The sequence below is a fragment of the Aplysia californica genome, unplaced genomic scaffold, assembly GCF_000002075.1.
Source record: "Aplysia californica isolate F4 #8 unplaced genomic scaffold, AplCal3.0 scaffold00981, whole genome shotgun sequence".
Classification (NCBI taxonomy): domain Eukaryota; kingdom Metazoa; phylum Mollusca; class Gastropoda; order Aplysiida; family Aplysiidae; genus Aplysia; species Aplysia californica.
Window position 1 is genome coordinate 42,899 of NW_004798251.1, and position 11,433 is coordinate 54,331.

The 11,433-nt window shown below is 40.0% G+C and overlaps 1 protein-coding gene across 1 annotated transcript in view; it reads left to right on the forward strand.

Annotated features, from left to right (window-relative positions):
* Window positions 1-11,433, forward strand: part of LOC101847775 (crystal protein) — a gene marked incomplete in the record, with an annotated part of 38,091 nt that overhangs the window by 4,631 nt on the left and 22,027 nt on the right. Inside the window, 2 exon segments of the mRNA XM_013089557.2 lie at window positions 2,021-2,342; window positions 5,204-5,318. Coding sequence (XP_012945011.1) covers window positions 2,021-2,342; window positions 5,204-5,318 — 437 coding nt within the window.

The following is an 11,433-nucleotide window of genomic DNA, read 5'->3' on the forward strand; positions in this document are numbered from 1 at the left end:
CCCCCCCCCCCCTAAACAATGTAAAATAAAATCCACAGAGTTATCCCCTCTTCTTCCCTTATCTAAACATTTAAATGTCAAAATGGGCTTTCTACGCTTTCTTCCCCTTTGTTATGTATGTGTTCTTACATCTCCACTGATACACTTAAGATCATTTGTGAGAAGGGCTTCCAACCATGCCTGTCAGGGTCAACCCGGGCCGAAAGGGATACAACATTCCAACAGAAAGACTTAGGTATTCCATACAAATTCTCCGCTCTAAGGAATCAGACTCGCGTCTTCTGCTTGAGACAGCAAAGTGTCTTACTGCTACACCACAGACGTGTCTTTCTTCATTTCTTCATGCACACACACTCACACACACACACACACACACACACACACACACACACACACACACTCACACACATATATACTTATATGCACATATACACACAGACACACATACGCACACATACACACGTACACACACATACAGATACACTCACACATATACACACATACGCTTACACTCACATACACACACACAAACACACAAAAACATACATACTCACGAACAAACACACCTACATACACACAGACACTGATACACATACACACACAAACACACACACGCACACAGACACACACATTCACATTTACTTTTACCCAATAACTGTGGACAGTTTAAAACATTTAGGATAGTAAAATCTCGTAGAATATCATCCCCATAAAAGTATCCAGCGTGACGAACAATGATTTAACGGCCGTATAAGTTTGACAATACCAGGCTCGTCATTGTAATGGACTTTCCAAGCAAGCTGTTGCACGACAGGTTTGAAGGACGGTAATTATTCTGCTTTGTTAGGTGATGGTGCATTATTTACCAGTAGCGCGCAATTACAGCTCTGCATTGAAAGATAACGTATCCCATCAGCCAGGAAGAGGCATGCCAGCTCTGGTGTTACCAAAAGGTCTGTCTCAACCATGCAGTGATTTCCTGAATTTGTTGTGTCTATTTTTGTTTCGTTCCTTTATGTAAGTATTATAGCTTTTCTTAGTTTTTGATATAATAGGGTTTTAAAGTGGCGTCGGTAGTCTTGTGGTTAGGCTATCAGACCCGTAACCGTGAGATTGCGAGTTCGGGGGTTTGGGCCTCAGCTCGGTTCGACTTTGTTTCCTTGGGAATGACACTCTTCTCGAATTTCCTATTTGGCTCGGTCTTTATCTAGATAGACATTAAACTCGGGGGGGGGGGGGGGGGGGCAGAAAAGGGAGACGAAAGCAGACAACATAACATTGCTAGAGAGCAGGAAAGGAGGTGAAAGGAGACAATTTTAGAGAAGAAAACTGTTCTGCCGTTACCCGGATTCGGACCAGGAACCTTTCATTGAGAGGCGAACACCTTAACCTTTAGGCCAAGAGAGCCCCCCGATGCTTTGTTTGCTACTCTTTGTGACTGAGAATTATGTCCAAATTTTAACACAGTCCGCACTCAAAGGGTTCGTGCTCCACATGAAACCAATGGTTCCTAGATCCTAAACAAAATAATAATGAGCACATTCAATGTTACGCCCTTGTTTTATGTAGACTTTGCGATTGTCCTGTTTTCCGATCTGTCTGAAAGAATCGTAATAAAATTGTTTATTGTGAAGACACACTTTTCCATTCCACGTCCATTCCACCAATGTTGATGTACCTAGTACACGCGCGACTACACTTTTTCGCTTTTAAAATTAATTTTACACAAGTTTGCCAAGTCTGAGTTTCTAAGATCAGTTTTGAGTGATAATTTGTCGGGCGGGCGACTCTTAACATAGATGAACCATTGTCAGATGTGTGTCAGATGATGCAGAATGTATTTAGCTTTAAAGTGGTATGCTGCAAGAGTGTGTACTGCAAGGCTTTTAACACAATGATTAAGTGATTACATTTTCAAGGTGCTATCTATCTATCTATCTATCTATCTATCTATCTATCTATCTATCTATCTATCTATCAGCGTGTATATTTCTCTTGTATTCTGATTTTCTTCCACCAGGAAATAGGTGCTGCTGCTACTTATTCATGGTGTCCTCTATGCTGGTTTTGGTGCTGCTCCTCATCATTTTGCCCCCTGCTTTGAATTCCCAAAATTTCGAAGACTTCGAATGGTTCAGCTCCAGCAGCAAGAACAATGATGTCAAATCAGGAAACAGCGGTACCAGTAACGACACCAAAAACACAGACGGGAATAACGCTGAAGCGACCTTTGACCCGTCTGTGGTGGTCACCCCTAAAGGGTCGTACCGTGCACAGATGTTACAGCATGTTCGAGTCTTCCGTGGCATCCCGTTCGCAAAACCACCGCTGGGAGATCTGAGGTTGGTAAAAGCACTTTGAATAACAAAATAATCTATCTATCTATCTATCTATCTATCTATCTATCTATCTATCTATCTATCTATCTCAATCTTTCTACTGCACCGTAGTTCATCCATTATCAATTGATGATGACCTTTAACATACAAGGATACAAAGAAGTTATAGACCATGCTAGCCTCTGTTGGTCTCTAGCGTGTTAAAAAAAGAGAGAGAGAGAAAGAGGGAGAGAGAGAGAAAGAGAGAGAGAAAGAGAGAGAGAGGGAGAGAGAGAGAAAGGGAGGGAGAGAGAGAAGGAGAGAGAGAGAGAGAGAGAGAGAGAGAGAGAGAGAGAGAGAGAGAGAGAGAGAGAGAGAGAGAGAGAGAGAGAGAGAGAGAGAGAGAGAGAGAGAGAGAGAAAGGGAGGGAGAGAGAGAGAGAGAGGGAGGGAGAAAGAGAGAGAGACAGAGAGACAGACAGAGAGACAGACAGAGAGAGAGGGAGAGACAGAGACAGAGACACAAAGACACAGAGACACAGAGAGAGACAGAGGGACAGAGGGAGAGAAAGAGAGAGAAACACACACAGAGAGACATAGAGAGAGAGAGAGGGGGATGGAGAGAGAGAGAGAGAGAGAGAGAGAGAGAGAGAGAGAGAGAGAGCAAAGTAAAGGAAAGAACAGCAAACAGCTTGTTATGATCACAAATGTCAGAGTTCGCCAAAGCTGAGGCGACATCCCTTTCCTGAAGTGGTGCGATTATCTCACTAAGCATAAGGAAAGTTGCTTCAAACTTCTTATGACTTCACTGGTGACTTTCAAGGGCTATTCTATTTCAGAAGCGTTTTCAACAAACAAAACACTTTTTGCTAGTTGGACCATCGCTACCTTAGACTTACCAAGTTTTATCTGACATTTTTGGCCGTTTTGAGTTACTACGACCAAGAGGTCCAGAAACCAAAAGCTCTATCTGTTCTATCAAAGTCGTAAGATCATTTGAAACCTTGATCAAAATATTCAAAGAAGTGCATTCGAAAAAGCTTGACATGATGTGAAACCCAAAAAGTTTAACGTAAAATTTCTCAGAACTAGGTTCTGAGCAGATAGAAATTTGTAATTCTAAGGCGGCGTAATGGCATCGTCAAGATTTGACTGTCTGAGTTTTCTGGCGTCTTTGGCTGACTCTGCTACGATCTATCTATCTATCTATCTATCTATCTATCTATCTATCTATCTATCTATCTATCTATCTATCTATCTATCTATCTATCTATCTATCTATCTATCCACTTTACGAACTCTTTTTTTCTTCTAAAACAACCTTGCTACCAAATTTTAATGTCACGGCTTCACGCCACTGTATTCAGTCCAGACAGAGGGTTTGCCACTTATATCCACGCCAATAGAACAATTTTTCAAATAATGCATAATGATAGAATGGTGTCGCCCAACATATCAAAATTGTAACACTTACTGATTCTTACCGTATCATTCGTGAGAGCTTTTCAGCTTCTTACCTTGGTTTTAATTTTAACTCTTTCTACGCCACGATCCAGTACATCGGTGTCTTTCTTATACAACTTTTGACTCGGGTGGTTGGAGGGCACCACTGGTAGGTCCTTTTGCTGTTCCTAGTTTGTCTGTCTGTCTTTTCCCCAACACTATTATTCCCATTATTGTGTCGATGTGATTCTAAGATAAGATAAGATACATCTTTATTGTCCAGATCCTGGCACATTGGTTTGGTGTTCCACCACGAGTACACACACACACACACGCACACACACACACACACACACACACACACACACACACACACACGTGCACACACACACACACACGTGCACACACATGTACACACAAGTAGGCTTACAATCACATGCATAATATAAATGAGCAGCAATATAAACAATAATAATCGTAAGCTAGATACACACTCAATGTTATTTTGATGCATGCTCTAAGGTCGTAAGTACACTAAACAAGATGGTTAAGATGGAAGCATTTTGATAGATGATGATAAAAATGACCTTCTGTATCTTTCTTTGTTACAGATCAGAAGCATGGGTCTTTTACTTCTGACTGATGTTTTTATTTGAGGGAACAAGGGATGTTTTTTGTCTAAAAAGATGGAATTAATTTTCTTAGTGCAAGCTGTTATGTACAATTCATCCAAGTAGGGTAATGAAGATGTTGAAATTTTACATGCTTTCCGTATTGGTCGATTTAATTTTTCTTTATCTTGTTGTCTTGTGTTCCCGGCCCATGCTGTTATACAAAAATTGATCATACTTTCTATGGTTGAATGGTAGAACATGGACATCAATGTTTTATCAACTTTAAAATACTTTAGCTTTCTTAGAAAAAATAGTCTTTTGTTCACTTTTTTATGCAGGAGAGAAGTGTGGACACGCCAGTTGAGTTTGTTGTCTATTGTAACACCCAAATACTTATAGTCTGACACTTGCTCGATGTTTTCACGTTTCATTTTGAGAGGCTGCAGGAGCAGTTTCTTTATTCTAAAATCAACGATTCACATTTAAAAGCAGCTTATGATTTTCACACCATTCACATAAACAAAATAAACAACGCTGGTCATTGTGCCTATAATTCGTGGAAAAGAAAAAGTTAAGGTTAATTTTCATTTTCATATATTTTGAAAATATATGTGAATGTTCCTTGATGTGAATTAAATAACAAAGATAGAAATGAATTTAAAAATGTTTATTTTTCAAAAATATAAAATATTAACGCAATCTTAAGATTACCGCGCAATTATACAATCGTTAAAACGTGCAAGATTGCACCGATCGGTAAATTGCGTGGAATACAACATACTCTTACACCCTACCTCCCCCACCCCCCCTTCCTCTCCCACACAAACAGATGGCGTCCGCCTGAGCCTGTGGAGCCACGTCCACCCAGCGATGTCTACAACGCCACCTACTCCAGGTCCGGCTGTCCCCAGTTCTGCAATCTACATCCTTTCTGCCCCGAAAAGGTGAGTGCAGTACACATTATGTGAGGCATTGTGGTGAAATCAGGCGCTCGTCAAAATAAGCAAATCTAAGTAACCGACATTTTTTCACCGGCAGGGAAAGTTTTGTCATTTTTTTTTCTATTTGTTCAACACTTTTATTATTTCCATTAAAAACACATCTGAGTGGATTTTTACTGAAAAATTAGGATCAAAGGCACAAAAATGTAAACCTGCAGTTTCCAAGGGCATTCAGGCATTGGAAGTTACCAATCTTTGGCGGCCACTTTCTCGCTAATTTCACCACTGAAACCAGGCGACCCCACTTCCTACAATCGCAAAAAAATCTTGAGTTCTATATTGGAAGCAAGGAAAATAAATCAGCCTTCAGATACTACAAAATTACGCCATATGCCCAAAAATTGACAAGCGCCTGATTCCACCGCGTTGTGACTCATTATATTATAGCTACCTTACAAACTTCTATCTGACATTGAATAGTGGCCTTTTTGAGTTACTGAGACCAAGAGGTCAGAAACCAAATGTTCTATCTGCTGTATCAAATTCATAAGATTGTTCGAACTCGTTATCAAGATGTTCAAATATTTGCATTCGAAAAAAGCTCGGCATGTTGTGAAATTCAAAATATTTAACGCCAAATTTTTCAAAGCTAGGTACTTAGCAGATAGAACATTGTAAATGAAGAGCTCAGCCCACGTTGCCGAAGATGCGGCCATGAAAAGGAGGATGTCAAACATGTCGTTATTCAAGTTGATTTTTCCTTTCTATTTAAATTGTCTAGAACTTTAATTGGGGGAGGGGGGGGGGCAAAACCACGCAAACTATGTTGCTGCTGCTGCTGCTGCTGCTGCTGCTGCTGCTGCTGCTGCTGCTGCTGCTGCTGCTGCTGCTGCTGCTGCTGCTGCTGCTGCTTCTGCTTCTATCTACAGTACGCGCGATTTGCTTACAATTATTATTACCCTAGAAGACCCTAAAACACGAGAAGCATACAGTGCAAGGTGCGGATTGCACGCTCTCAAATACTAAGAAACTGACAAGATCTTTCACTGTCTTTAGCCGGGTACTCATTCTCGCAAGGGTAAAGTGGATACAATTTGTTAAAAGGACCTTTCCTACGGACACAACGCTGTGTCCTGGACGGGATTCAGACCAACAACGGCTGCACATCCAATTCAAGAGCCTAATCACCTAGCCCGACGCCATTATTCAGAAGTTAGTAAAATAATCCTGTATCATAATATTGCTGATTGGACATGAATCATCATTTGCGCACGCGGTTGTTCTTTACATGAACTCTTACAAGCTGAAGCTGACAGATATGTCTTACCAGCAGCAGATCAAAGGCAATGTTGCGGCACATTCTGAATCATCATACAGAAATCAGAGACGTGAATTTGCATATTTCGTAGTTTGCATGATTTTGCCCCCCTCCCCCCACCCCCCTCACACTCATTGAAGTTCTTGACAATTAAAATAGAAAAGCAAAAATCAACATGAATAACGAAGTTAAATCTCTTCTTTTTTTTTTAGAGAAACTAAACATAAAAAACAGCGCGTCCTCATCGACTCTTTGGCAAATCTTTGTCATAATTCTAAAATAATATCATTATGCATACTGAAGATGGCATGCTCTCTCATCGACGCGCACGGAAAGAGCCGCGCAAGAAGTAAATCTTTTTGAAACCGATGGGAAATGAATTTTGAAGCTGAGCAGTGGTAAAATTTGTTCAGAGGTAAAGTTTGACCTTGGATATTTTAAGTAGGTGTTCTGATGTGGTTCACTCCTTCTTTCCTATCAAACATCTATCATAATTATCCCTTCTTCTCCCTTTTAGTGTTTGTTACTCACTTGTAAGACATCTAATCGTCGGAACTTATATGACCCTATTGCGTTGCAAAAGTAGTTACTCTGACTAGGTGGGTTGTTGGCGGGTGCTCTGGTGTGGTTTGCTTCTTCTCTCCTTTCAAACATCTATCGTCTGTATCTCACCTCCTTCTTTTTTGTGTTTGCTACTCTCTTGTAACACCGTACCTCTAATCTTCGGCACTTATATGACCTTATTGTGTTTCAAGTGCTGTAAAACATTTACTAAAACAAACTCTGATTAAAACTTAAAAAAAAAAAATTGACACGTTTACACAGGTTCGTTCATCTGTATTCCACACTCAGGCCTATCACCCCTGTCGGACTGAATAAAAAACAGTGCTTTGCCTTTTAGCATCTAACGAAGTGTAACTTTTCGAGATGTAGGTTTCTGAAGTGCTGACTTAAGAGTTCCAGTTTTTCTTATAACGAGAGATATCGGCCAGTGGAGTACAATATAGTGTAAAGCGCATAGAGCCTGCTGTTGAGCGGGGATATGCGCTATACAAATGCTATCTATTATTATTATTATTTTTACAAACAAACATGCAAAAAAGACAAGAACAAAACAAAACGAAACAAAATAACGCAAAACACCAAGAAAATAAAAATAAAACAAAAAGCCTCAAACATGCCCACCAGATGGAACTGAGGTCAGGGAATACTTTATCAATCATGTCTGCAAGTTCAGAAACTGTAACGTTTCTTGCACGGGACTTTTGCCACAACAGAGTAAGCAATCAAACCAAATAAAGCAGTCCCGTTTTGAAGTATTGATTTAACAATCGCAGTCTCATAGCAAGGAGCTCTCGTGGCCTAGATATAGAGCTTAACAGGTGTTCGCCTCTCATTCAAAGGTCCCGGGTTCGATTCCGGGTAGCGACAGAAAAATTTTATCCTGGAAAATTGTCCCCCTTCACCCTCTTTCCTGCTCTCTAGCAATGTTCTGCCGTCGGTTTTCGTCTCCACTTTCTGCCCCCACCCCCTCACCTCCTTTGCCCCCCTCCTCTGGGTTCCTGACTCTTTCTGCAGCCTTTCTACTGCCACACCTTGGCTCCTCCTTACTGCTGTTTTTCTGGCCTTCTTGGACAAGGGCGAAAAATCTCGCAAGTTGCGTACGTTAAAGATCCCTTGGTGGTCTAACATCGATAAGAGTAGGCTTCAGCGTCACCGGGGCAAATTAAAAAATTTCCTACCCACTGAAAATGTTTAATGTGTCCCGTGCGCTCATTTGACCTTATGCAGTTGCGGGTGCCGTAAAATACTTACCAAAAAATAGAAAAAATCTCATAGCTCTCTCTTGTGTCACGACACGGTGGAATCTGTTGATGCTCGCCATTTTTTGGAGATAAGGATTTGTTGGTTTAAGCGGAACACTTGATCATTTGTCTTTCCTTTTATGAAAAACAATTATTACCTATCTATCCTATCTATTTTGAATACAGGTCGAGATATGAGCGATTGAAAGAGGTAGGGTCGCCTGATGTCAGATGTAAAATTAGCGAGGAAATGGTTGCTTAAGTTTAGTGACTTTTAAAAACACTTAGCGTCTTTGGTCTTTGGAAACTAAAATTTACATTTTTTGTTTTAGCGTGTGATCAACATTTTCTGGAAAAAATCCGCATAAAACGTGTTTTTAAACCAATAAAATAGATGTTGCGCCCCCTAAAACAGATTTTTTAATGTAAAAAGTCGATATGAATTGTCCAACGGGCGATTTAAAAAAAAGTCAATATCTTCGGTTTTATTTTGACGAGTGCCAAATTTCACTACGATGCCTCACAGTTGGTCAAGTGTGCAGATTTAGAGTGGAGGCAATGAATCTCTTTCCACTGTCTGTTGTTCTCTAAAAAATAAAACCGTCGCCAAATTGCTATCCTTTAAAATGGAGGTGTTTTGCGCCTTCATCAACACCATTTAGACGATTCGAACCTGCCTATGACGAACAACACGGATTGAGAGGGCTACAAGACAATAGCACCCAAGAAGAAAGACAGAGATGCTTGATACAAATTCTCCCCACAAGGGAATCGAACTCGGGTCTTCTGCAAATATGATTGCTACAACTCAGACATCGGTGTCGACGATCTGTTGCAGTATAAATTAAACTAGAGTCTAAGTTTTCCGCATCTATAAAAAAAGTTTTGTTACTCAGATTAAGACACTAAACGAAAGTTGGAGTTGAAATCTCAAATTTATCCTCAGTATTTGTGAGTGCAAATTCCCGGCACATTGCATCAGCGGTGCTATCAGGACTATTCCTAAGACTCCACGTCCACTTTTCATGTTGGTTGTGGGTGCATAACGTCGGTGTTATTCTCTAAATATGTAAGTCCACTAAACGCATTTTTCAACAGAGACCAAAATAAATCTACTGTTTCTCTTCACTGCTAAATAACGTACAAGTCTGATAGAACATCAAATAGTGTAAAAAAACCCCACAACGAAACACAAAAAACTAGACAAAAACAAAACAATACCAACAAAAAGCAAAGAATAAAAAAGCAGTGAAGACCATCAGAACAATGGCCGCCTACACAGGTCTTAGGTACAAACGCAATAGTTAAAAGGGGGGGGGGGGGTGACCACCCCCACCCAATTCTTTGGCCTAGATAATAGTCTTTTCGTATCCTTGAAATTATGTAGCACTTTTAAGTGTTATCTATTTTGCAGCAACCCGCACCCAAATCACGAGGTCTACTGTTTTAGTCGTTATCGATTTTATAATTTTACAATCTCAGACGATTTTGCAACAGTAACAACAGGGTGACAATTATATCATTCTTTTCAACCTCTTCCTCCTTCTCCTCCTCCTCCTCCTCCTCCGCACCCCCCTTACGCCACAAACTACAGTTCTAACATGCACTGCCGCATTTCACTATCTGCGTATAATCCATTTCGCATGTTTTGAGTTAGAGAGATTAAAATAAACGTTCTATAGGGCCAAATACATGAAGAATTGTAGCATAATTCTGAAGATTTGATTTTTATTAAAGAAATTGTTAATGTATGAGATTTCATTTGGAATTTACTTGTTTTCTTCTTCACATTGTGTTATACGCGTTCATAGTCCATTTTTTTCGGCTGTTGGATATTCCTTGGCGTGGATATTCGTGTCTAGATTCGTGCCATTTCTCACTCGAAACCGTCAGCAATAACCGCCTTTCTGACCTTGGATTTGTGAGATCTGTTTACGTATATCCGATTCTGGCTCGGCAGAACAAAGGAAGAGCTTTTCTCTTTTCGCGTATATCCAGAAAGTGGCTATCACATCCACGTCAGCATAACACGCGGCCGTGATCTGATAAAACGCATTTTTCTCAAAATCAGGGTTTCGATATAATCGCGATTAAGGGTTTTTTTTTTTCCTAATTAAACAAAAAAATAGCATTGCTGTTTTTGTTTGACTATCCCACATGAAGATATATCTCATTTACCATGACTAAACCAAATTTAATCGAATTTGAGAAAAAGACAAACAAATAAGAAGAATGCGTTTTATCAGATCACCCTTGTTCTCAGAAATGCGTTTTAATTTCAACGTTTTAATCCCAGAATGATCCGATAAAACGCATTTACTTTCTGCGTCTCCTTAACCATTCTTGAACCTACGGACCGAAAGGCGAAGTTGTGACCTGCCAAATACAGTTAGCTGAAGAATTTTGATTCGATATACGGGTATGACACAACTATGAACAACAGAACAAGTAACATTAAGATCTTAGGAAGGACAAAATATGTTTAAAACTGTTTGTGCTCCTGCATACAATGTATATGATTAGCAACAACGAAAATTCTCTCACCTTTATCCATTTAAAAAAAAGATGTTTAACCAAAGTGAAGAAAACAGCATCAGAGTTCCGCGCCCTGTCAATCTTTGAATTGAGGAGGTAAGGGAAGACACATCCACCGTAAACCTTTCATCCCCGGATAGAGAAGGGAAGGAAAACTATGATTGTCACTGCTCATAATTCTTCCAAATTAAAGTAGATCATAGATAAGGATATTTTTACTTCAAATACGGTGTACACTGTATTTTCGAATTTTGGATTATACTCGGATTGCGAACGGCATCGACGTAAGGCCGACAGCCTGAACAACGCGATCGCTAATGTTATAACCAGCAAGTAAACCTCAGTTGCTACAACAACAAACATTATAACATAGAAGAAGAAGAAGAAGAAGAAGAAGAAGAAGAAGAAGAAGAAGAAGAAGAAGAAGAAGAAGAAGAAGAAGAAGAAGAAGAAGAAGAAT